The sequence below is a fragment of the Aulonocara stuartgranti genome, assembly GCF_965226115.1.
Source record: "Aulonocara stuartgranti genome assembly, chromosome: 11".
NCBI lineage: Eukaryota > Metazoa > Chordata > Actinopteri > Cichliformes > Cichlidae > Aulonocara > Aulonocara stuartgranti.
Window position 1 is genome coordinate 19,360,769 of NC_138947.1, and position 27,630 is coordinate 19,388,398.

The following is a 27,630-nucleotide window of genomic DNA, read 5'->3' on the forward strand; positions in this document are numbered from 1 at the left end:
GGCACCAGTATATTAATGTCTATGTTCAAATGTTAAGTGGATGAAAAATGTGCTGACTCAGAACTGCTGGGAGAGGAAGTCAAACGAGCGAGAGATCTGTGGCAAGAAGGCACTTGTCATCAATCTCTACAGCAAATGAAAGGGGGAAGTTTTGTTCTGTTTTTAAAAAGACGTGTTAAAGACGCATCACAATAAACCTCAACTAAACTGCAAGTCTTCAAAAAAAAAAAATGTTAAAAATCACATTCACTGGCATCGCTTCATCCTCGTCTCCCACCTCAAGTTCGTCTGATTAATCTCTGTGTTGTTCATACAGCAATAACCTCTGTCATCATTCCAGAGCCACCAATTTGCACCTGCCCACCAGCTGTAACTATTAAATTTCCCATGTCAACTCATCATCTGATCCAGTCCTCCAAGCACAGCCAGCTGCTCCTCATTCCAAATATATAGCCCACATATAAAGGACATGTATCAGTTACACTACATTAGATCATCAAGGTTACCTGAGTGTTCGGCCCGATCTTCTCTTCTGATGCCGAGTTGATGTATTTAAAGACTAAACAGATTTCTTTCTTTTGCCAACTATGAGGCCGTTTTTTGACATAAACCAAGATGGTTTTGTAAACCTTCCATCTTCCAGTTCGCTGTTTCAATACTACTACTACTGATAATAATAATATAAATAGCTCAGTTATAAAATAGATATTTCTCCACATTCAGCATTAAAATGGCAACAGCTATCTTAAGTGCCTTTAAGAAGAATCCTGCAGGACTACTCAACCCCTTTTTCATTTCAGTTTAATTACATGTTACATCACATAAAAGCAGTGACACGACTTAGTAAAGAAGGCATGTCTATATTAGCTTCATAGTTTAAACATGCAGGATTTCTGTCCATGGAAAGAACAGCTCTTCAGTGTGGGCTTCTGCTTGGCTTTTCTCCAGTATTGTTCAGTCTATATTTTAGTGTCCAATAGCGTGGGAGGCAAAGCGGTTATTAATCAGCAGCCAGCTTCCCCTATCTGGGTCGTTATGCAGCATCCTACGTGCTGGAACAGGATAAGAGTTGGAGGTTAAGTTTATGAGCCCGGGGTTGAGGATGTTACTGTACAGATCCTGCTCGCTCTTCTTCTGGGCCGAGAGCTGAGACGCAAAAACGCTTCAAGGAGCAACAAGCAAAGCCATGATGCTGCATTCATATACATGCTGTTGGTTTTCTTTTATTGATTTTGTTCTCGCTGTGCGTGTTTATTTTTTGTTCTGGTGTGTACTGTAAATGTTAATGTCCCTTGAGACAGCTCCTTCGGGAGTCCTACAACTTAAGATAAGATAAGATAGAACTTTATTAATCCCTCGGGTGGGTTCCTCTGGGAAATTCGATTTCCAAAAAAGCACAGCACCGACAGAAGTTACAGAGTTATACACACATACATATATATATATAAATACAGAGACAATATAAATAAAATATACGAAGGGGATAAATAGAATAAATAGGAATAAAAATAAAAATACAAGTGAATTGCACATTTCAAGTATTGAGTCTATTGCACTGTTGACTATTTACAAAAGTATTGCACAAGGTATTGTACAGTGAGGTGAAGAGGCACTACAGCTTAGTTGTTCCCCCCTCCTTTGTCCTCCTGTTTCCCCTCCCTCTCCCCTCCAGAGAGGAGTTAAACAGTCTGATGGCGTGTGGGACAAAGGAGTTTTTAAGTCTGTTAGTTCTTGTCTTTGGGAGAAGCAACCTGTCACTGAACAGACTCTTCTGATTGTTTATGGCCGTGTGCAGAGGATGCCCAGCATTGTTCATAATGTCCAGCAGTTTCTTTAATGTCCTTTTCTCTGCCACTGTCACCAGAGTGTCCAGCTTCATGCCGACCACAGAGCTAGCCCTCCTGATCAGTTTCTCCAGCCTGGATGAGTCCTTCTTTGCTGTGCTGCTCCCCCAGCACACCACAGCATAGAAAAGTACTCCAGCAACCACCGACTGGTAAAACATCCTCAGGAGCTTCCTGCAGATGTTAAAAGACCTCAGCCTCCTGAGGAAGTACAGTCGGCTTTGGGCTTTTTTATACAGGTACTCTGTGTTGCATGACCAGTCCAGTTTATTGTCCACCCACAGCCCGAGGTACTTGTACTTGTTGACCACCTCCACCTCCTCCCCCTCTATCTGAACCGGCAGTGGACCTGCTCTAGACCTCCCGAAGTCCACAACCAGTTCCTTAGTCTTTGAGGTGTTGAGTTGCAGGTGGTTTGTGTGACTCCATGCGACAAAGTTCCTCACCAGACTTCTGTACTCCTCTTCCTGATCATCCCAGATACACCCCATGATGGCTGTGTCGTCTGCAAACTTCTGAATGTGGCATAATTCAGAGTTGTAGCAGAAGTCAGAGGTGTACAGGGTGAAGAGAAGAGGGGACAGCACAGTTCCCTGTGGTGCTCCTGTGCTGCTGACCACTGTGTCAGACGTGATGTCCTTCAGCCTGACGTACTGTGGTCTGTCGGTGAGGTAGTCGGAGATCCAAGCCACCAGGCAGGGGTCCACCTCCATCCTGTTCAGTTTTTCTTGAAGCATACAGGGCCGGATGGTATTAAAGGCACTGGAAAAGTCAAGAAACAGGATCCTGACCGTGCCTTTTCCCCCATCCAGGTGTGAGTGGGCTCTGTGTAGGAGGTACAGGATGGCATCCTCCACTCCGACACCCGCCTTGTATGCAAACTGTAGTGGGTCCTGGGCATGTTGTACCTGTGGTCGGAGGAGGTTGAGGAAGAGCCGCTCTAGAGTCTTCATAAGATGTGACGTCAGTGCCACCGGTCGGAAGTCATTCAGCTCATTGGGCCGGTTCTTTTTGGGGACCGGGACGATGCAGGATGTCTTCCATAGGGCGGGCACTCTCCCCAGTCGCAGACTGAGGTTGAAGACTCGTTGTAGCGGCTCCCCAAGTTCAGCAGCACACGCCTTTAGCATCCTAGGACACACCTTGTCTGGGCCTGCTGCCTTTCTGGGGCGAAGCTTCCTCAGTTGTCTCCTGACCTGATCCACTGTGACACTGGGAGATGTTTGGGAAGAGGGGAGGGGGGGAGATGTCTTGCTGCTGAGAGAGGGATTGGAGGAGGGGGGTGTCATGGTGTCAGGAAGGGGGGAAGCGAGGGAGGTAGGAGAGTGGGGATTGGACTCTGTAGTGAAGGTGGGGTCAGAAGGCTCTGCGTTTGTTTTTAATGACTTTCGTACCCAAAGTTCATTTTATTTTGCCCCGTTTTTAATGTTCTGCTGTCTCGGCTCCAAGTGCAACATCAATAACATCATCAGCTACACACTGGATGGGCTTAAGTGCCTTTGAAGTCAGGCTCCAGAATTGCTCATAACTTCATTTAGGAGTTTGGCTTCCACAGCTAATTTAATTTGATGACCAAGTGTAATAACCTTGTGTGAATATCAACTAATGCTCACAGGACTTGCAAGCCTCTTTGTTTCCCCGTTTCCCTGCATTAGATAGGTAGGCAGGAGTGACAAGCTCCACCCAAATTAGATTCATATCACCTTATTTGGTGACTAAATCACAGCAAGTAATTAAATTGCCTCATCATGTCTGCGCTTGCTGCAGCGCACAGCTGAGGAGCAAGCCTATCCCTTTGTAGCAACATGCAGAGCTGCCCTACCACTATCCCACTGGGTTATACATTTCTGACGGACACTGTATAACCACAGTATGAATCACTGTCACAATCACCACGGCTTCTAACCTGCAGTGTCTGTAAAGTATTCTAACAAGAGTTCAGTTTGCCAGAAGAACCATCTGTTTCACTGGGCAGGATGATGGCAGTCGGGCAGACGTGGAAGAAACTCACTCGACAGGCACAGAAACACAACGGTGCAATTATTCTACCTCAGCGAGACAGACTACGCAACAAGCAACGGAGTGAAATTTAGAAAGACAGATGAAGAGAGTGCGGAGGGGACAGACAAAGAAAAAGTGATGTGAAATTCAGTTCAAATAGTGTGCAAGCAGAAGTGCAACACAACCAAAAGGCTGAAGGAGGAAACGGAAAAGGAGCCTTACAACCAGAAAGCAGAGACTCCCCTTAGTTCACACTTGCCATAAATTATTAATGCGAGCACAGAAGAAATGAGTTCAGCAAACAGGGAGGGGAAGATGAAGCGCCAAGTGGCAAGTCCCCCAAGATAACCTCCAAAAATGGACTAGTCCCAAGAGGCCAGAAGTGACAGACTGCACAAACGCATTAACACTAGATATAAGACAAAGGGCGTAGCTTATGAAAAACAATGACTTCTTATGGGAACATTTTTAGCCACTTACATGAACATGTAATAAAAATACTAATGAATTCACGCTAACCAGTCGCACTAATTAAATTGAGCTATTCACACATATACACACTCCAATGGATACATCAGGGAGAAACTTAAGGTTCAGCATCCTGCCCGAGGATACTTTGGCCTGCAGACTGGGGCGGCCACCAATCGAACCAGCGATCTTTTGATTAATAGAGGACTTGCTCTAACTTCTGAGCTACAGCATCCCTAATGAACATGGTCTGGGATAAACATGGTCTGAGCTGGTACTAAGGGGTCGAAAGTGTGCCAAGAAAATATCTACACCATAAACATCCTGAACCACCAATAACGGCAGGATGGATCCATGTTTACACGTCTCAACAGACCAGGCAACATTTTTCAATCTTCTGTTGTCCAATATAGTTGAGCCTGTGCAAACTGTAGCTTTCGCTGTTCTTAGCGGACAGGAGTGGCACCGCGTTTGGTCTTCTGCTTCAAAGTTTAACCTGTTGTGTGTTCAGAGATGCTCTTATGCATACGCTGGATGTAACAAGTGGTTATTTGAGTTACTGTTGCCTTCCTATTAGCTCAAAGCCCATTCTCCTCTGACCTTTAACCCCAACATTTTCACCCAGGGAACTTCCCGTCACTTAATATTTTCCCTTCAGGGTCTCGAAAAGCGCTATATAAATGCAATCCATTATTTATTGGACCACTTTCTTGAAACTCTAGATTTGGTTATGTGGGAAAATCCCGATAGCTCAGCAGTTTCTGAAATACTCATCTCATCTGACACCAACAAGCACGCCACATTAAGTCTCTTAAATAACCTTTCTTCCCATTCCAACGCTCAGTTTGAACTTCAGTAGGTCATCTTGAGCATGTCTACGTGTCTAATTGCATAAAGTAGCAGGCATGTGATTAGATATCTGCATTACCCGACAGTCGAACACATGTACCTAATAAAGTGGTTGTGATTGTAAATTGAACTCAATGTTCAAGCTTTTATTTTTCAAATGATTCATTTAAAAAACATCAAAAGTCAGATTAATCAACGTGTGATTTTACTCCTGCTTTGAAGCAGCTGTTCAGCTTTGGGTTTTTACTGGGTTTACATTCATTTTAGTCCTCACCCCCAGATGCAAGGATGGAAAACAACACCAATCCTCTAATGTGCATAGATGGATTATGGGTGCCAGACTGGTATGCCATAGGGGTAAAAAAAAAAAAAAGAATAATGCTAAACCTAGAAAGAAACACTTTAGCATTAATATTAATGGTGCTTTTTGTCACTGTGACAACTCCACCACTGTCAGCCTGGCCTGCCTGTGGCAGCCTGTGCCAAACATGAGCCCTCTGTTTGTTTAGGTTTGGGCTTTTCTGCTCTGTTAGCTCCTTTAGCTCTGTTAGCACTGCACGTTCACCCGTGTGTCAACTCCCCTGCAAAAATAAGTCTGTTCGCCCTCGGCCAACAGACCCCTACATGTTGAACCGCACTGCTGTTACAGACTGGTTCACAGTAAGAACACAAGTATCCAAATCTTAGCCAGCTGCTGAAAGAAACACAAAACACAGATGACTCAGGGTTTTGGTTTTTTTTAACAAGTTGTTCCTCTCATGCTGCATAAATTCATAATAATCGTGTAAATCTAACATGTCAAGCCCGATGCTTTTCATCTCAGTGGTACTCATTAGATGGTGGATGCTGAGCATTGAGGTCAACGTGTCACATTAAACCCTATTTTTTTGAACACACCAGCAGCCACAGCACTGCGACAGAATACAAATTTAAAAAAAATGGCGATTTCTTCTTTTTTAACTGGCTGGATTGTTAATAAAACTAATTAAGTGATACCTATTTGCCTCCTCGCTATTTTCAATTACACATGTGCATGATACGACATTACATTATAGGCCACAATCAGATATGAAGCTTTCATTTCCAGCAGTGATTAAAACACTTTTGTCAGGTGTCAAACTATAAAGTAGATAACAAAAAAATAAATAAAATAATTGGACCCTCGTGCCACTCAGAGCCGTGCATCCCCCAACATGCGTATCCTTTTTTAATTAAGTCGCTATGGAAATTGAATTTTTTTTGCGGGATATGCCAGTTCTTCCTTCCGCCGCACCTCTTGAGCACACTGCCTTGAATAACCATCTGTAACCTAGATTTCATGCATGCTCTGCTCCCACACCAAATACCTCTCTAAATATCCGATTCCATCACAGCAAGACGGACCAACTGCAGCAACCTGAGGATCAAGCAGGAAAAGTACTGCTCGCTAGTGATATTATGTCTGCGTACATTACAACACCTTTCATCTGAATGTATGAAATACATAGAAAAAAAGCATTTTCAGGTGTTTGTGTGGCTAACAGGTTAAAGTGATATGATTGGGAGTAACATGCTTTATTCCCAACAAGCAACAATATCGACAAAACTAAAGCAGCAGCCAAAGAAGCTGCCTCAAGGCAGACTGATAGCCCGTTTCCACCAACAACATTAAAGGAAGTAGCCATAATGAGCAGATTAAACTAGATCTACACGCATTTCTCTTCCTCTTCCCTTCTTCCTTTGAAGCCCTAGTTGAAAAAAGAAAAAAAACTGGGGGGGGTGAGAGGTGAGGGGGGCTATGATCCTGAATAATCTGACTAAACAGGAGATTAGTTTCATATTATATGCATGGTGAAATGTCTTGCTGAGGAAAAAGCCTTCAGGACCTTTTGCATCTTTGGAGGTCGACGGGCTGTTTTCTGACTGTATGTGCTTACCCCAAATGTCACGTAAAATCCAACTGCTCTCTGCCTTGTGTGCCCCAAACTATTCTACAGACTTAAACCTGTTTTAAAAATAGTTAATTTATAGAATTAATATCATTAATTTATGTTTATATCTAAAAATATAGAAAATAAGCAGAAGAAAGAACAGATGCTGAATGGCACCATCAGATTTAATTCACTCCAGTCAGCATATAGTCACCTCTTGTAAAGACTCAGTGGGCCTCAGAGGTCCTCGAGCAAACTGTGCTTAAAGCACCGCACCACACACACACACACACACACACACACACACACACACACACAGTTGTTTTGTCCGAGCCTCCTGCTGCTGATTCTGCTTGCCTCGACTCTTCAGCTAATGGTCACTGCAGAATTAATTGCAAGCATCCATCTCATTTTACTTGGAAAACACAACACCGTAAGCCTCCCACGGACTCTCATACATGCGTTTTGTGCTCTGTACCCCCTCGAGACGAGTCTGTTTTTCATTCCCGAAACTTTTTCCATTAGACTCAGTCCTCTGCTGAGAGCCTGGAGTTTTGGAAGAAAGCAAGCACACAGATGCTTCACGTTTCATCTACAGGGTGAATGCAGTGCACTGACAAGTGTTAGAATAACTTCCAGATATAGTAAAATAACTCAAAACATCTGTGATTCCTTAAAGCTGATCTCAGAATGACAGAAAACGAAACCTACATAAAATTAAAACTGAAAAACAAAATACATGAGGAAATGCCAAAAAGTTACAAAACAAGTCCTCCATTCGCTCGATTGGCTCCATTTCACAGCTTCACACCTTGAGCTGCTGTATTTGTCATACCTGCGTACTCAAGTTTTCATTTTTTTTAAGTTATGAGCAATACTGCATGCGTGTTCATGTTTAGTCATATAAAGTTGTGGCTTATCTGGCAAAAATCTGTCTTGTTTAGTCTTCCTGATCATCACAGAGCTCATGTTTCTTACCCTATTAAAAGATGAGGTGATCAAATTGCCATGTGCACTGATCAGCCAAAAGAACGGCATTAAATTCCCTCAATACAATGTTCATCTGGGAAACACCCACCTAAACATCACTGCAAAGAAAGCAACCCCTCCCCCAAAGACAACAGCTTACCCCAGTAAGACAATGCACATAACGACACCACAAAAACAGCTTGGGAATGCCTCAAAGAGTACAAGAGCCATAGGCGTTGACTGGGCTTTGACTTTTGTTTGGTCTCCAAACTCCCCTCACCAGATCCCAATCTGACGGAGCATTTGTAGGATGCAAATAAGAAGCCTGACTCACTGAGGCAACATCCCACAATGCACAGGACCCGAGAGAGCCGTTTTGGCAACTAGGGGGTGTATACACAATATTAAGCAGGAGGTATTAATGTTGTCATATAGCTGATATGAGCCACAGGCTGTTCCACAAATATAATTCTCTTAACTCTAAACTGAAAAGCAGATTGGCTGACCTTTGGTTTACAGCTTCAGGTTTGTTGCACTGCTGGCTATCTTAAACTGTAATGTCAGACTGTACTGACCCTGTTGCAGTGAGCATGTTTGTCACTGCAACAGGGTTTAAAAAAAACAAAACAGAAAATATTACAGGAACGCAAGAACACCAAAGGTTTGCTTATTTGAACAAGGGGGAAATCTGTGGCTACTTTTCAAGTAGCAAATAATTAACACTAGAGGGAAAAGCTGCATTTATGTTTTGTGCTACTTTTAAACAGTATTGAGCTCAAGCCTCAAGTGCATTCAGTATTTGAATATTAGATATTTTACATGCACGCGAGCAGCACCGCACTCCCTAACCCTTTCCCATTTTTACATTACATCAATAAAAACAAGCGTCACTCCGACCTGAAAGTTTGCAAATTCTCATACCAATTAATCTCCAATAACAACCGATAGTTAAAGAGACGAGGTCTTCCTGATTTGCTTGGGACCAAGCAACAGCTCAGTTTATTTGTGTTAAGTCACAAGCCTGCGTTCAGATAGAGAACTCATGAGGTTCGGGCACACGTCCAATCTCAAGGCCTCACTGACTGGGAATACACACTCGTGCTGTTAAAACTCAGTAAATTATTCATTCACGTCTACCATCAGTTTCTCTTTATGTCAGTCTAAAAGGCAGATTTCATTAAAATTTCCCAGCTTAGACATATTGCACTTTGCCACAATTAAGGTTCTTTTATGAAATGTGTGTAATTAATATTATGATGTTGAAAATTGCTGCCGTGTCATTACTGTGTAATCATTTTCAAAATGCACGGTGAATTCGAGTAAATTAAAAGTAGCATGATCTCAGCTAGCTACACTGTTTTTTTCCTCCCTTGTAGGTAAAAGACATCTTCAGCTCGGTCACCCAGAGATGTCATTAGAAGAGTTGTTTTCATTTCTATCTTAATTCCATTGTGTGTCTGGAAGACCACGACAGACGAGATAATGAGAGAGTGGATGAGCAGGCTCAGATCTTCTGGGGGAGGTTTAGCTAGCAGCAGGTTTCCACTCTAACGGTGGGCCAAATTAACTAAGATGGATCACTGTTAGCACATAAAGTCTGAAGTCTAATTAGATCATCTGCATGACTCTGAAGCACTGTAGTACAAACTTAAAGGACTAAGGTGAAAACTGACTTTCCTCACAGCGGGCGCCGATTATGCGACTATGCACTAAGTGGCTTGTTGACTGGCTGGCAGATTCTGTGCAGGGTTGCAATTAATAGGTATGTTTCATTGGTTAGTTTGTTTTTTAAATATAAAATTAGTTTATCTTTAAAATTTAAAGAAAAAAGGCCTATCTGGTCGTTTGAGGGCTCACAGTTGGAAGCCTTTGGAAGTGTGCCAGTTAGCCATGAAAGCTGAACAGATGCCATACAACTTTTATCAGCATTGTACAATGTTTTGACTACAGCAGAACACACAAGTTCTCCACTCAAAGATAGATATTTAAAAAAAAAAAAAAGGAGACATATCTGTGTCCTAGATGCTGATTAAACGGTTACTTTGCATGGCTCCGAAGATAAAACTGCAGTCCTGGCTTAAATTAAATGGATGCACGTCCATGTGGGACATTTACTAATGGACATTTTTATTTGACTTCATCTTATATTTGAGCTTTTACTGGTCAGCAGTTGTGAATTTTTGCTGTAGCTACTCTGGTTGTTTTAAATGCTAGAGTAATACTAAGGTTAGTGAGATTTAAGGTTGCACGACTTTGTTTCAGTTCCTGTATTTGAATATAAGGAGGGGCAAAAAATAAGAGAAAACCTCTGACATGTACAGAGAGGACAGACTCTTTTATGCTGTGGTAAAGGTTTTGTGTAGATTGTTTGGGTCTCTTTAGAAATATGGGTTGCTGCATGTCAGTGCAAAGTTGCTCTAAGCGATCAACCCTCTTGTGTGATGAAACATTTCTGTTGTAAAGGGTGTGATCTCTTTCAGGATTACAAGTCACCGAAGAGTTGGATGACTATGAACAACACGTTACTCTTATTCTACGAGCCATTGGCATCAATAGTTCTCAGTCTTACCTAACACATATGATCTAAACCAGCATGTCAGACCGTCCTCTCCGCCATGATCACTGAAATACCAAAGAGACTTGGAGAACTGATGCAAAGACCACCAAAGTTGTTTTCTAGGCATGTTCAAGAAACTTTTTCTCTTTTCCAGGTATGAATGGCCAGTTTAAGGTCATGCCAAAGCATCTCAGTTGGATTAAAGTCCGGACTTTGACTAGGCCACTCCAAAACCTTCAATTTAGTTATTTTTTCCATTCAGAGCAGGGCTTGCTGGCATGTTTCAGCTCTTTGTTCTTCTGAATAACCAAAGTGTACTCGAGTTCAGAAAATGATGGTCTGATGGTTGGACACTGACTTTCAGGATTTTCTAGTAGAGAGCAGAATTCAGTTACTGAAAATCGTCCCAGTCCTGATGCAGCAAAGCAGCTCCAGACCACGACACTACCACCACCATGTTCGACTGCTGGTATGACGTTCTTTATGAAATGCTATGTCAGGTATATTCCAGACAAACATTGATGCAAACCTTCCAAAAGGGTGAACCTTTGTCTCGTCAGTCCACAGAATATTTGCCCAAAACTCTTAGGGATCATCAGGATGTGTCTCTTTCTTATTTATGAATCATGAACTCTGACCTTAACTGGGAAAAGTGAGGCCTACGGTTCTTTAATGTTGTTGTGGGTTAATTTTTTCCTTCTGGATGAGCCACCGATGCGCTCTTGGAGTAATTGCGGTCAGACAACCACTGCTGGGAGGGTTCACCAGTATTCAAAATTTTCTTCATCTGTGGATATTGGCTCTCACCGCGGTTGAGTGGAGTCCTGAAGAAACGGCTGTGATATTCTTTACAGTTTTTAATCTACTTTACTTTGACAGAAAGGCTTATTTTAAGGGATTTCTTAATTCAGCAGGTCTGGCAGTTTTCAGACCTGGATCTGGCTCCTTAAACTGAACTCAGGTTTCCAAAGAAACATAATTAATCGAGATGAATTCATGAATTTACAAGGAGGAGCAATTACTTCATCACACAGGGTCAAGTAGGTTTGAATAGCTCTTTACTCTTAATAAATAAAACCATTTAAAAGCATTTTGGATTTTCTGAGGCATACAAGAATGACGCAAATATATTTTCACCAATTTGGTTTTCCTCAAGTTGAGCACGATACCCCGTATCCTCGAGCTGTCACAGTTGATTAAGTGACACGACACATCTGGAGTTCTCAAAAAAAAAAAAAAAAAAAAAGGAAAAAGAAAAAAAACGTTACCCACATTCACTTTCGAAACTGGACGAGGAGTTACACCCATTTCCTGTTGTCGAAGCTCTCTGTATCATCACCCACCCTTGTCTGAATGACAAAACAAAAAGTTCAGAGTTTCTTTCTCTGGAGGTAATAAAAAATTCCCAACATAAAACAAAACTCTGACACTGCCTCACAAATGGGCTTTGAATGCAAATTAAAGCAGACAACAGATTAAGTTAGAACATCACACGAGAAAAAGAAAGTAGTTTTCAGGATATTAAATGTTTAGAAAGATTATATTGAGAGAGTATATTTACTCAACACTTACATGTTATGGGGGGTTCTAGCTGTACTTTTTAAGTAAACGATTTCTGTCAATAGCAATTTTGAAAAGCTCATAAATGTTCCCTCTGTGGCAGCTGCTCTCCAGAACAGGAGTACTTTGAATGATATTTCGCTGAGCACTGACAGTTCAATTTCAACTGCCTTGGTCAAGATAAATATCTAAGAGACTCGGAGGGTTTACTTATTCTAAAAATGCATCACACGGGCGCATCTCTCCACATCAAGCCGCGTCTGTTCATTGCAAGAAATATGATGAAAAACCTTTGTCCTACACTTCTCATCCGATTAATGATTAACAGACTGGTAGTGCTCGCATGCACAAACAGTCATTAGCAGACTATCACATCAGTTTGTTTTTAAACTGCCTTTCCACAGACTTGTGAATGAATGAAAATTGCAATTATCTTGCAAGCCTATCATCCAATCAACCTTGATAGAAAAGAAAGAAATCTATATGGGTCCCTAATGAGCACTGAGCGCCATTGCTGTCATTTGATTAGGGGCTTAATTGTGATAATAATGAACAAATACACCCGGCTCTGGCTAAAACGGTCTTGTAAGCATTCAGCTAATTAATGGCAATTTGCCCACTGATGCCAATGAAGAAGAAAATCGCTAGGGAGACACATTTTCCCCATTCAACCCACAGAAAACTAGACAGCACTGTGCTGACCGTGAAGACGCTCTAGCAAACTTTCCACAGTAACTTATTGTTCCCGCCGTGGCAGAAAACATGAGCCTGGCCAACAAAAGTTGATGCTGTCTTCTGTGGATCCGGCTAAATTGTAGGTCAAATGCTTGACAGCATTATTCAGCCATCTTGAAAGTAGGCTGAAACCATGTCACAACACAACAACAACAATGCAGACAGGCCAATCTGCAGCGACAGTAGCACGCCGACTCTCTGGTGATGCAGAGAAGGGGATGGTTGGCAGAGCTCTGGCAGTAAACATGCCCGAGGACACACATAGCCGAGATGCAAGGAGGAAGAACACAGTCAGTGACAGCGCTTTCTAAAACGAAAAAAATCACAAGTACACAGACGACAAAGACAGACGAGATAAGGACGACATATGAGGGTAAGCCAGGTCCTTAATGTCTGTACCCTGTGAACATAGCCATCCATGTTGTTTCTGACCAATTAGGCAGGCATAAAGGCAAGAGGCTGGAACTCAGCTGGGGGCTCAAAGAGTCTGCTGGTTACATCTAGGCCACTCTTCTCCACTCCTTCCTTCCCTGCCTGAGCAGCAAGGCCAAAGAGGGAACGTGGGGGTTAGAAGCGGTGGGGGCAATTTCATCCGGCACCTAGCAAAGGACATCATGCAGAGTCTGCAGCAAACAAGGCCAAGGCCTGGACCCTTCATCTTTGCAATTTTCTTCATCTGTAGCAAGCACACACACACACACACGCAGAGCCAGGCATCATACAATGGCAAAACTCAAGGAGGCTGAAAGCATGTGTGCAACAAGAAGATTTTTGCCACGAGGGAGTGCTTTTGAAAGAAGACGGCAGTCCACATACATTCACAGAAATAGCAACAAACAGTCACAAAGGCTGCTTCTGTCATCCTTTGTTGTTATTATGGAGCTAATAATGTCTGCCAGAGCAGTCAAAGAGGGCAGATAATGGTTGGGAAAACATGATTATACGCTCTTATTTATTTAAGCCTAAAAGTGGTGTGAGACTATGATGTATGATCATGATATACAACATGATGTATAACCTCTGTAGCTAGAAACTGGGAAGTTTTGGCCTTATCAAAAACCTACTGCCCCAGGAGGGAACACTATGGAGCATCCAGTCAGGAAAAAAAAAAAAGTGTTTCTCTGCTGTAATCACAGGCCTTCAGAAGCCAGGATTAAGATATATACACACTATGACCTCATTATGTCAGCAACGCTGTGAACTCAGGATAAACGAGCTTCCATGGAACCTATTGCAACATCACAGCAATGGAACGGGTGATGGTTTAAAAAAGGTTTTTGGACCGTGTAACAAAATCTTAGTAAAGTGGAAATTTACTTATAAGAAAGACACACGACTGCTGACAAGAGCACAGCTCCGCTGTTTGAGTACAGAGTCTAAGTGCGGCATAAAGTGGTCCCGACCTTAGGTCTTGACAGTCTAGTTTTTCTGGTAACTGATGTAATACCTGTAGGCTATAGTAAACATTGCCAGCAGGACTTCGAACAGCAAACAGACAGGCAGATAAAATCTAAAAGCTTGTGCAAATATGGACAGGGACAAATGACAAGAAGGTTGGGGGGATAACAGCTGGATTTTCGCTCTGTAACAAGTGAAAACATCTGCAAACTGTTGACCAGGCCACATTATCAGGAAAGTCTAATAGCTGTGTGCGATTTCAACTGAAAAACATTTTAAAAATGGACAGAATTCAAGCTGTCACACAACCACGCACACAAAATGCTGTAAAAATACCAAACCTAAACTGCACTATTATAAAATTCTGGTTGAACATGTGGACTTTTTAGCCCCTCCCTTGTCAAATGATCCTCCACTTCCTGTTGTAATCTAAACCAACACACACTCAAAGACACGCAGCGCATGGAAAAGCAGACACGAAAATAAACAAATATACTTGTACAAAGCAGCCCATCTGCACATCTTAGCCATCTACAAAGCGTTTCGTTTGAATGCCCTGCACAAGAGATATGTACGTACACACAAGCGCACGCGCACACAAAGATACACACCTCTTGAAAAGCATGCCTAAACAGAGAAACTTTCCCTGAAGCTAGTGCCCTCACCACAAAGGAAATCCAGGAAGAAAACTGCCATGAATGCAAAAGGATGGAAGCTAACATCTCCCTCTTTTCACTTGCATCCTTCCTTTTCCTCTCTCCATTTCACCTGATCACTTACTTCCTGCAGTGATTGCCTGGGGAAAGACCTGGTGCCGTGTAGTTTAATCAGCTTTTATCACCTACAGAAAAAAGCAACTCTGGTGGCTCTGATGGGGGAAATTTTTCCCTGACGTTTCTCTATCTTACCGTTATTCCCAATGACTGTATATATATATATATATATATATATATATATATATATATATATATGCATGTGTTTTCTACAATCATTGGTTTTTCTGCAGAGCACACGTTTCCTAGACAAAGATAGGTTGACCTTTAAGGTCATCAGCTGTGGCAGCTGACATTTTCTCCCTTAGACATCAAGCATCATATTTAAAAAAGGTATGCTTGATTACTAGTACTCATCATTTTATTTGTGTACAATGCACGGGGATGACAAATTGTACATTAATGCAAAACAAAGGCAAAGAAAAGTATTCATGTTTGTAAATTATTAAAATACCAAAAACCCGCTTTGAACGTTTAGTGGAAAGTGGCCGTGCATTCACAACTACAACCGGCATCGTGCAAATATCTGCGTTTGCTTGGTCATTAAGTAATAGGTGCTGTTCTGTGATACTTTGAGTTTTCATCTAAATCAGACTCAGTATGCAGTTTAAATAATCAGCAGCTCAGATATTTAATGTTCCTCTATAAACACTCTGCAAATGTCATCTCACTACTATAACTGAGTGTATTGTTTTTCGCTGAAGCTTTCGCAATGCAAGGTTACGTCACATGATCTCAATTTAGTTTAACACCGCCAACACATTGGTGACTTTGCAACAATCTTCTATGAAACAACAGCAGGAGACTTTCAGTATATCCAGCAGTGACCTGAAAAGTGACGAACCTATAAGAATAATGAGTCACAACCATATTCACTGCTTGTAAGTGAGCAAAAAATGCCTTGATAGACAAGTGGGTAGAACACAAGCCCAGATGCAGTTTCAGGTTCCCTAGATTGATTCACAACCAGAAATGTTGTGGCTTTCTCCAATATGATGTCTAATATTTTTGGTCCAAAATGTTCCAATGGACCTGTCCAAGACTTCCTGACTTCATTGTTTAACCAGTGCTGGTTATTTAAAAGGGAAAAAAAGTGACCAGGTAACCAGCGCCACAAATCCCATCCCAACAGATTCTGCATATTCACATACAGATTCTATTTATGGAGATTAGGTAAATAATGGATTGCTTTGCTTGCCAGGCTTTGGTGTTGTCTCACTGCATTAACCGGTGACATTGCCCAGGTAGTGCTAAGTAGCCCAGAATAAAACCCACTAAAAAATTCTAATTCAGCACAAACTCAAGTTTCAGATCATAGATGAAAGGGTCGATTACTTCTTGTGTGGCGGAGGAGGCCGGAATCGGTGCTCAGCAACACTGACGGGTTTATAATATCTGCCTCAGCCGCCACTGACTTGCACAATATATCAATATCCAGCGGGCCGAGCGGCTCTCTCCCCACATAAACAGACCAAAGACAACGATGGGCTCACATTCCAAACTCCAGGCGCTGACATTTGCACAGCATCCGCAGAGGAGAAGAAAAGCACAAATGTTCCAGCTCTGTGGGAACACCAGCAGAGTGTAAGCCTTTTCTTAAGACGTTGTTCGTCTTCCGTTTCTTTCTTCTCTCTCAGCAGGCGGCCATTTTCCTGGCTCAGACTGGAGGTTGTTTGGCACACCTGATTCAGAGCAGAAGACAGCAGGGGAATGAGGGGCGGAGGGAGGTCACAGCGCTCGAAGCCAGCCAGGAGGCGCCAGCTTAACGGCAGCGTTTTATTCAGACAGTCACCCAGCTCACTGGTCATTACGGCTATAAGGGGATTTCAGGTCCAGCTACAAGCTCACCTATTTGTGAGGCTTTGTGTTGGTTTTGTGTGAGTGTGCTCATGTTTGTGTCATACAGCGGTTCAGATTTTGGTTTCCCCCCACAATTATACTCTTAAAGAAGAGTGAAACTTACACTTTACTTTAAAGTACCACTGTGTTGTCTGAAGGACAAATAAAGCCGTTACTGTACGGCACTTTTTTTTTTACCAAAACGTATTCCAGGGGATTTCAGTTTTGCAGCTGATGCCGTTTCAGTTCACTTTTACATGACATCAATCGGTTTCTCTTTTTTGAAACGTAAAAAAAAAAACAAACAAAAAAAACTACTAGTATCTTGGGAATTTTTAATGTCTTCTGGTAAATTCTGCTGGAAATAAAGCAATTTTCCCTGCAGCTGTTTACTCATCTGGAAGCTGAAGTAGGCAGATGAGGTCTGTGATGCTGCTGTTTGTTTGTTCACCTCGCTGACAGACTAACTGAAGGTGGTTTAACTAAAACTAAACCGTCTTATCGCTGCTCTGTACTTTTTGCTGTCGTTTTACTCACTTTGTACTTTAAAAACTGTCTCACTTTATTTTATTTTTTTTGGTTCAAATACACAAAAAGGGGGCTTTCCACTTCTCTAGCATACTGCTCATTATTGTGAATTGCACGCAGGCAAGCACACACAGCCAGCTGACCAATAAATAGACTTGTCTCAAAACAGAACAGATGTACCTCATTTGATTGTTGTGATGCAGGTGGGCTCGGGCCTGGATGAATAAGCACAGTGACAACAAAACTGAAACTGTCAAACTTCTGATTTGTCCCCAAGCACTTGACAAACTAGTGCACACACACACACACACACACACACACACCAGCCCTGAAGAGTTTTATTGCTCCACTAGAGGAGGCTCTGCCACAAGAGGCTGCAGTGGCTCTGTCCTCTCACTGCAGTACTCAAAGCTGTCAACTCCATCTCCTCCATTCACATACATCTTATGTTAGAGGCCACATCACATTCTGCTTTACACAAGCAAAGAGCTTCATTTTCCTGTACCAGCATATCTCTGCTAAACATTCAGGTGACAGAGAAGAGAGCACATCACAGGCTTCAAAGAAACCACCTCTTAATGCAAACTTTGCTTCTTCTTCTTTCTTTTTTTTTTAAATGTATGTGATGTCATGGAGACAACCACAAGATGCAGAGGCTTCAGTCTGGATGTGCCTCAGAGCTCCCATCACTCCCTGACATCTCCTTTGCTCTGCAGTTGTGTTTGTTTGGCTGTGCTCTGGATCTGGATTACTGCACTCCAAGTTCTAACCTTACTGAATGTAAAGGACATCAGCAACAAAATGTGCATGCAGAAAAGGAAACCCCTCCTGTTACTCCAGGCACGCATTTTTGTGGTGCGATCTCTGCTATCCGACTTCTTATGCCAGAGCCAATGAGGCAGGAGTATAGGCATGCAGGCGACTCAGTGAGCCATAACGTCACAGAATTACAAATAGGAGGCTGTATGAAAATAACCCTTATCTTTATCCTGCTCAAGACTTTTGGTGGAGAGCGAACTTGTCCCAGAGTTTGTTTCCGAAACACTTATAGCACTTTGGCAGTTCATCCTGAGGGCCTGATCCAGGGTTGGGCTGCCTTTAAACATTTGTAATGTGTGATCAGGCAGCCATTGTCCCTCGATTCACCCTCTCTTTGCCAGTGGACGCATACACACAGTGGAAGAAGGTGGGGAGTCTGCTTTCTAGTTGTTGGCATTTAAGAAAAACGATGCCCATTCACAGTTTGGGCATTGAGGCACTCAGTGGGCTGGACCAGAGCCTTTTTGTTAGCTTTGGGAGGGGGATACCCTCTCTCTGCATTCCATTACAGTGAAAAAAGGGAGTGCTTTTGCAGGGATGTAGACCACATTGTGAGTTTAGACGACTGGCAGCAAACAAAAAGCAAACATGTATTCTGAATGACAGATCCAGCTTCACAGAAACACACATTAGAAATACAAAAAAAAAGAGAGAGAGAAAGCATCAAAACATGTCAGTTTTATTGTTACAGTTGCTTTTTGATTTTTCATCTGTGAACCTGGACAAAACACAGGTTCACAATGTGTCAGCCTGTGTTGGCAGGGTGTATGTGAGCCTCCAGGAAACAAAAACCCCAAAAACGAAACAAGAGCACACAAAACAAAAAAAAGAAGCCGTTTGCAGCACTGCCAGCAGGCTTGAGGTGATGGGAACTGCAGCAACAACAACAGCAAATAGCAAAAACATAAATTTGGCCAAGCACGCAGACCTGAAAGCATACAATGCAAGTGAGCACGGCTGACGTCTGCTCTTCAGCACTTTGATAAACGTCTCGGTTTATCGGAAACAAGATGAATATTCCACAACAATAAGTGGGTGTGGAGGGCGTGGTGGAAAATAACTTTTCCTCCAACGATTCTGACCCCGTGGCATGAATTTTGCAGAGCTCAGCTGAACGCACCAGGCAAGCAAAGTCACACTGACATTCACTTGAGAGAGCATCAAAAAGGAGGAGCTATGAGTCAGTGAGAGCTCAGTGCATGAGGGCAAATCACCCTCCGTTCTCTGACGCCTCAGTCATTATGGAGCACATCACCTCTGGGTATGAAAGGCATGTGAGCAGCGTGCGAGGGTGACACCAAGCTGGAAGCGAGAGTGACAACAGGACTTATGAGTGTCACATACCGAGGCTGAAACCTATCTGTAACACTCTGGCCAGCGATTACTCCCAACACATCCCACCTTCCCACTCCTACTACTCTTTCCCCTCATCACCAGCCTCTCTTGCCTTGAGTGGGTACAGATGTGTGAATCCTCAGACGCTCCCACTCTGGAGCCCTTATTGGACCCATAGGGCTCAACAAAGGCTGGCACACAGCTTGGAGAGCTCCTGGCCAAAGAGAAGCTGCACGCACTCCTATCATTTGCTTGATTGTGTGAGGCAGATACAGAGGTGCCACAGCTAATTTAAGGACTGTCACATGGGCAAATGAAATAATTGTTTAATAAGAAATATATATATATTTCAAAAAGATGCTATGTTCCCCTGCTATTCTAGTTTTGTGCACAAACGGGAGACCATTAAGTCCATCATTAGTCCAGAAACCGCTTTCTGTCTTTATTAATAGAACTCCAGCAGGAATTAAACTACGATAGTCAAAGGCGTTGGGTAAATTTAGACAAATAACATGACTGAAAAGGGCTTTATTTTGGCTGTTGGACAGCAGCTCAGTAAACAACAGCCACACTGCTTCTGCCTGTATTGTGCGCCAAATTCGGGCAAGTCAGATTAAACATTGTAAATATAATTACTTCTTTCAAGAGTGAACGCCTGTTTTTTCCACGTAAAAGCAGACTGCCATTTATCTGCTGTGTTAGTCTGTTGTGTTTTGACAGCATGAAAAAGCTCCCATTCAAAAGCAACATTAAAAACAGATAAAGCCACATAAACACAAAAGTATTGCTTGCAGCCTGTTCGGTCTATCTGATAGATTAGGCGTTATCTTGGATTATATCATGGCCTCCATTTCCCCCCTAAATGTATTGCTTTGTTTTTTCCCGTTAGGTTTACTTCTCATATCTCAACACAGCCTATGTTGTACTTGTGCCTATCACGTGCCAGTCATCCACCTCTTGCAGGAACATTGAACTTGATGTTCCGGCAGCAAAGTCACAGTGGCTTCCTTACCTCTTTGACTTTCTCTCGGCGCTCGTTGGTCTGCGGGTCGGCCGGTCTGCCGCTGTCTCTTCCCAGCGGGGGTTTGAACAAACACCTTCTGAACTTCTTGTAACTAAAAGTATCCGAGTTGGCACCGTGGTTAGAGGATGTCACTTTCTCTGACGCGGACTCTGTCTTAGACCTGGAGAGGTTCAGATCCTCCTGCGCTTTGCCCCCGGCGAGCCGGACCTCGGTCGCCTCGTAGGAGACTGGGGGTTTGCGGCTCTGACTTTTCAGCTTGATGCCAGCCTCTCCTTTAGCCGAGGTCATGCCCTGGTCTTTGGGTCTTTTTAAGTGCTCCCTGACATCGTTCTCTGAGCCGGAGCCAACGGTGACTGGCTGGATCTCTGTCTTGGACAGAAAAATGCGTTTTAGTCGGACAGAGTCGGGCAAAAAGAAGAGGGCCCCAAAACACAGTGTTACCAAACCCGAGAGAAAGAGCAGAAACATGAATTTCTGGGACAGGCGCAGACCCATGCCCGATGCCGAGACACCGGGCAACTTTCGGAAAACCATTGAAAGTTTTCTTGAGACGTTGCCTTACAGCCGAGACAGTGTTTTGACAGTTTCCACTCCACTGAGCAGCTTCCCTGCTGCCCCGAGGCTTGCGTAAAAACTCAAAATGCGGGACTCCAAACACACCCCCCGTGACACTTGCAGAGTGGCATAAAGAGCTTGCCAGAGCAGTCTTTATCTCGCTATCGATTTGATCTGCATAAAGCGAAGGTTAGGCCTGCCCACATTCACAATTCAGCCTACCAATCATTTGGCAACACGAATCTGAAGATGTTCATCTATATAACGCAACCCGCCGGCATCAACACACTGCAGGATGCAGGGTCTAAAAAAATTAAAAGCATAAACAGCACAGGGCTTCCGGGATGATGAACAAATGGCACAGGCGTTCACTGAAACACTAAGCTATATTCATGGAAACAGCGCACGCCATGGGAACATATAAATGCACTTTTAAAGGAGATGATTGTGTGTCAGACCCCTGAACAAAGTTGCGACTCGATGCATTTTTCCACGCCGTGCAGATCATCAATAACACGCTGCCCTACGGTGCACAGCCTCGAGCGAACGGCACAGCATCGTTCCCTCGTCCCCGCTCACACCGACCCACGTTGCCGCATCACAAGCTCCTTAAAACACGTTTCAGAATCACGAGCCGATGTCGTTAGCGTCTGTGCTGGTGCAGCTGGTGCACGGGAACGCGTGTGTATTCCTGCCGCTCGTCTGTCAGATGCGCTCCTCCGTGCTCCCGTTTTCCCCTCTTCTTCTTTCCCCCTCTCACTGGCGTCAACACGCCGGGCGAAACAAATCGCCGGATGACATGAAAGAAGGCGGGTTTTGTCCCGTGCGAAGTTATCCTAGCCCCCCCACGATCCAAAATCCGGAGAATAAACAAATCCACCGTCCAGTCCTCCGGTTCCCAACAAAGACAGACACCCCCGCCGCGTCGTCTCTCCAATACCCGGCCAACGTCCGCCCGCCGAGCCTGAGCCTAGCTCTCGCTCTCCCTCGCTTGTGGTGCGCACTTGTGTCGCCGTGCCGTGGACGTCCACGCTTGCGTAAAAAAAGCGAGAGGAGAGAGCTGGAAATGTAACATATAGTGCAGGCAGGAGGAGGAAGAGGAGGAGGGGGAAACGGTCCGCTGCTCGACAATCCAGTGGGCTGGTCGGATTTCTTGATGGAAATTCACAACAGCTTATCAAAACACAGTTAAGCCGTTTGGACAAAGGGAGAGGGGTCTGTGTGGCCCTGTACGTTAGGAAAGCATCCACATACACACACACGCCCACGAGGAAATCCTTGAAAAGCTGAAGAGGATGGATATATCTGCAGCAGATATCAACAGCAATTAAGAAGGACACACACACACCCACAAAACAAGAGAGAGTCAGTGATTACTCAGTGGGCTCTGTGCATGTTGGAAGATAAGATTTTTTTTTTTTGTTCAAATTTGTTTTCATTGTCCATGAATGAAACCTGAAACCCTCCACCTGATGAGTTATTTTTACTCAACACGTTCCTCAGAATTGATCCTTTATCCACAGGAGGATTTGTTATTGAGTATTAATTAGGGTCCCAAGTCCATTTGTTTTGAAAGCACTTACCCCGGATTTGAAAAGATTTGTTTCAATTAATCACATATTTTTTTCTATCCAGAGTTTAAAAAAATAACAATAAAATCATGTTAGCTGGTTGCAAAAGATGATTTTAATGAATTTCTGGCGTCCAGCTCTTTGATAGCAGGACATGACGCATCTTCTTGGAGGTTTTGAACCCTTCATTTGAGCCCAGTCCAAATGGATCCATTATCTACTGGATGGATAACAGTCAACTATCCATTCGGATTTATTATTTTCTTCAGGATAAGTTATCTGTTCCCTATAAATAACTTTTTTTTACATCTATAACTAGCTCATATTTTTTGTGAAATCTCGCAAAACACACGAGGTCTATAGACTGCAATACATTTTATCTATTCCTCACGCTGGTTTTGTTTAGTTTTTTTCATTCCCTCTAATGTATCTGTGCTGCTGCAAAACCTGACCCTGATTCAGCTTTCTCTAAAGCACTTCTGTACTCTTGTCAGCTCATCCTGTTACTTAGAGAATACAATTTATTACAAATAGCCTAATAATTTTGGTTAAATATGGAATTTTGTGTATTTGCACATAATAATTAATATCAATGATTTCCAGCTAAGTGAACCAATCTTTTTCATAGCTTTTTTTCTGGAGCTTTCAGTGTGTACATCAACAGATCCATGCAGGAGAAGGCATCAGCCCAGTGTGTTTAAAAGCTCAAATAAAAGGCAGTGAGGAGGGTTTAACTTTGATAGATTCTTAGTTGAAGCGAGTTCAAATTTAACGCTTTGACTCGGGTGTGCTTTTGAACAAAGTTTGAAAAGCGTGCTTAAATTATGTTCACATAAGCAAATTAAAAGCTGAACTGTAAGCACAGAGTTTTCTCAGCTTTAAATAAGATAGATGGGCGAATGAGTCGACCATTACTGAAGAGCCTGCGCCGCACTATTGGGCTAATGCCCCTGGAAGCAGAAATGAGAAAACAAAGGCCTGATCGGTTTCAATATTGGTCTGAAAATCAATTAAGGACGCCACTCACGACCCACAAAAGGCCTCCAGGGAGGTTGTTTTCATTTTGCTGTCCAAAAGTCGCCTCTGGATATTCTTTAAATCAATGGATTTAATGGTGGCAGTAGGTGTCACTCATATTCTTGGCATTGCGTGTGATATCTGATGACCTCTGGTGAACTTTAACCACAGCTCTTCCTGTGGTTTTCCATCTGCTTCCTCCTCTGTTGTTAGATTAATAAGACTAGATATTTTCAATATTTCCTCCTAAAACGTTTCCCAGTTCATTATTAGAACCTCCCACAGACTCTTGTGTTGTCATTGTCAGATGCATATAGAGCGATGACCTCATTTCAAGGTCATCTGTAGTGCATTTGACCCCATGTTTTCTCTTTTAAGCCATCTTTCACCAGAGCCTAATTGAGTCCGAATGCTGATCCTCTGTAATCTAAAGAACAGAAAAAAGAGAACTGTTGAATTATCCTTTTTAGTTTTTGATCCAGGACCATTTCCTCAGAGAGTAGGTAAATCTATGAAGCGTTTTGTGGCCTTCATCACTGACAAAAGGACAGTTTGTCGTCAAAGGCGGGGGCTTTATGATGGCTCAGCGTTTGTGCATAATGAGGCTTGAATCTTTTTATCACTCTTTGTTAGGCAATGGAATATCTGGAAATCTAACAACAGCTGTGCTGTAAAGTTACGATGCCCAGTTTGTATTATCTATCATTTACTAGTTAAATTATATGTTTTAAGATTAAACGGTTAAAAGGTGGAGATGCTGTAGGTAAAATCTCAAGGGAAGTGACTGTCTAGTAAAGAATGATCTTTGCTTTTTAGCATGAGCAAACTATCACCACGTTCAGGTTGATTCCCAAAAAATAAACCACCACCTTTTTAAAACAACTTAATAGACACATCAAGTCAGGGTTTCTCAGGAGGCCACGTTATACATGAGTCCAGTCATTGAGCTTGCATGAAGCCGCTCTGGCCAGTGACAGCCTAGTTTATCACTAGGATAGATGGGTGAGGCAATACAGTCCCGCTACTACCAACAGGCGAGGGTGAAACCTGAGCACAGGCATTTTTCAACAACAATAAATGGTTTATACAAGCAAATGGCTCCCACAAAGGCCATTTCTTGTATAGTTTGCATTCCCTCTCACCCCTGAAACCAACTGCTGTTGTCTGGATGGTGTTTTTTTTATTTTATTTCCAGGTTGAAATGTGTTGTTTTTTTTTCCTTTGGTGGCTTTTCACTGTTCCTCATGCAGCCCTTGGTGCCGCACAAACACTCCAACAGCATCCACATCAGCTCAGAGCTGAACACACTGATCCTTTATGTACAAACATAATTTAAAAGCCCGGTGAGGGAAATCTGGGGGTTGCACATGATGTTGTTTGGATGTGGTTAATAGGAATGCCTCCCTTTGCTCGGCTTTGTTATCAGGCTAAATCACGGTTTATCAGTTGGGAAGCCTTTCCCCAAACAGAATGCATTAGGGAGAAGACGCTGTGATTTTGTGCCCTCTTATCAGCTCTAAATCGGCTTGGATAACAATGACAGAGATAGAAAGATGTACAGTAAGGAAGTATCTCACGCTCAAAGAAAAGGCTAGTTTAGTCACAGAGAATTGGGATTTTGGAAATAATCACACTGGTTTTGTCACAACGTATGCAGAAAATATGCAGAACCAGCTGGCTGTCTTTAAAGTGTTCCTGCATTCAACCATTCAGTTCTGTCCTAGCCCACCCCTGATGTTTTATTCATCAAACAAGATGCCAATGAAAAAGTCCATCTCTGTTTTCCGCTCATTCCAATACACGAAACAGCAGGCAGAGATGTGTTAGCGCGTGCCAGTGTGTCTGGATTAATAATGTCACCATGTCTGCCTGCTATTTTTTTCTCTGTGCGCTGCTGGAAAGCATTCACTGACACTGGGAATCGTGGCCTGGCAGGATCCTTGATGTTAAGCCACGAATATCAGAAATCAATTTTGGGGATGGAGTGCCGACCCCTGTGCGTGATGTTAGACTTATACAAGGCCTGACGAAGCAATGCGTAGATATGAACCCTGCTGTAAACTTTTCTAGGCAGAAAAGATGCAACTCTGGCACCTCAGTAGCAAAAACTCTGGATCATCTCATTACAGACAGAGTTTCTGGAACTGCAGCAGTAGAAGAAGTACTCTAATCATCATTCACTTAGGTACTAGCTGGACCAGTGTCAATCACAGTAATATAAGCAAATTATAACATAATGTTATCCATGAATTTTCAATTTTACTGAAAAGTAGTTACAAAAAATCTTTTTAATGAAAATGCCAAATTACATTTGTTTACTACTTAAAATTAGTTTGATGGTTGAATGTTACGCTGGGTTAATTCCAGACTTCTCAGAAAAGTCCAGTGTTTGAGTATAAAAACACGAATTCAGCTTATTGTTAATAAAACAACATCATTTTTGGTTTTAAATAAAAGATTTCTAAAATTTGCATGTTTTCTTGCTTGCATTTAAATTTGGTCAGCAATGTATAAGTAAGATTTGAATTTAGTTTGCTGAAGCGGGTCTAATTTTAATACATAAGAGAGCTTCTTTATCTGAATCTGCAAATAAATGCTGTGGATGAAAATTATTATATATTATATATATGATGGGAAATCCCAGATTAAGCATAGTTTCAATACAGAGCTAAATAAAAAACAAAACCCAAATATAAATATGTTCCATCAGCGCTGCATGCACTTTTGCTCACTGTGTGTACAACAGCTATCATGCCGCATCTCATGCACGTCATAAACTGAGCACAACTCAGTACAACAAATAGAATCAGTGGAACAATAAGCTCAGCATTATTGCCTTGCTGCAGTTATATTTGTCCGTTCCTTTTATAGAGAAAACAAACACCAAACTGCTGTGTGCATGCGGCCCTCGAGTGACCCTTCTCCGCCACACTCATAATCAAAACATTTCTTGTTGTGTAACAAAATATTTTCAAAGCACAGCAGCCCAAAAACCAGAACATTCGCTTGTGAGGCTCACATCGGTGCGAGGGTTCAGGGTTTTTACTGCCTAAACACAACAATTTAGCCATACATTAGATGTGGTATATGGGCCATGTAAATGAGAGGGAAAGCAATAGCAAACACACCATTAAGCTGATGGAATGGGGCCACACAAAGTCTGACTCCCTCCCCAACACGCCAATTAAACATGTCAGCGTGCTTTCAGCATACAAACCATTCCAGCAGGGAAAGTGAAAAAAGTCGAAGCTCGATCAGTGAAGGCGTCGCTTGTGAGGAACTTTAGTAATTTGACGTGCATATTGCGCCATCTGCTGGTAGGTTCGCATAAAGCATGCAGACTGCACGCTCACGTTTAACAGCGAAACTACCTCTCCCTGTCAGTCATAAAAACGCTCAGGTGTGTCCCCTTTGAATGCGCATTCTGATGCGACAGAGGGTCAGGTGAGTCCAATATTAAAAACAAACCAAATCATTCCATGTAAAGAGCATCCACTCCGAGCATTAAAGAGCAATCAGGGGAAAATAAACAGAAGAGCCCTCATGCAAACAAGACCAATTTGACTGGCTCCTCGATGACGGGAACCCAGTTGACAGGCGAATTAGACACAGTGATTTAACTAGAAATAAATAAACACTTGGACAAATCCATCTGAAAAGCTTTCAGGCTTATTTCACACTCCACATGTAAATGTTGCAGCAGCGGGGCGGGCTATTACATATCTGGTATTTGGCAGTTAAGTGTGTGTTTAATCCACTGCTAAAATGACCTGGGAAGTCAGAGCCACAAACAGCGGGTACTTCATTTTGCATTCAGCTTCACTTGAACTATTTTTATTTATTGTTTTTACTGGAAAGTTGCATTTGATGTGAAAGCT

General features: G+C 42.7%; 1 protein-coding gene across 4 annotated transcripts in view; it reads right to left on the reverse strand.

Moving 5' to 3' along the window:
* The window catches only part of LOC309717104 (mannosyl-oligosaccharide 1,2-alpha-mannosidase IC), a 213,546-nt gene that overhangs the window by 178,320 nt on the left and 7,596 nt on the right, over nt 1-27,630 (reverse strand). Inside the window, exon 1 of one of the 4 annotated variants that reach the window (XM_082551393.1) lies at nt 20,598-22,322. The exons of 1 other annotated variant lie outside the window; for it this stretch is intronic. In XM_082551393.1, coding sequence (XP_082407519.1) covers nt 20,598-21,143 — 546 coding nt within the window. In that variant the 5' untranslated portion in view covers nt 21,144-22,322. Of the gene's footprint in view, nt 1-16,557; nt 16,640-20,597; nt 22,323-27,630 lie in introns of those variants that run through there. 2 more of the 4 variants (XM_082551394.1, XM_082551395.1) reach the window with 2 other exon arrangements.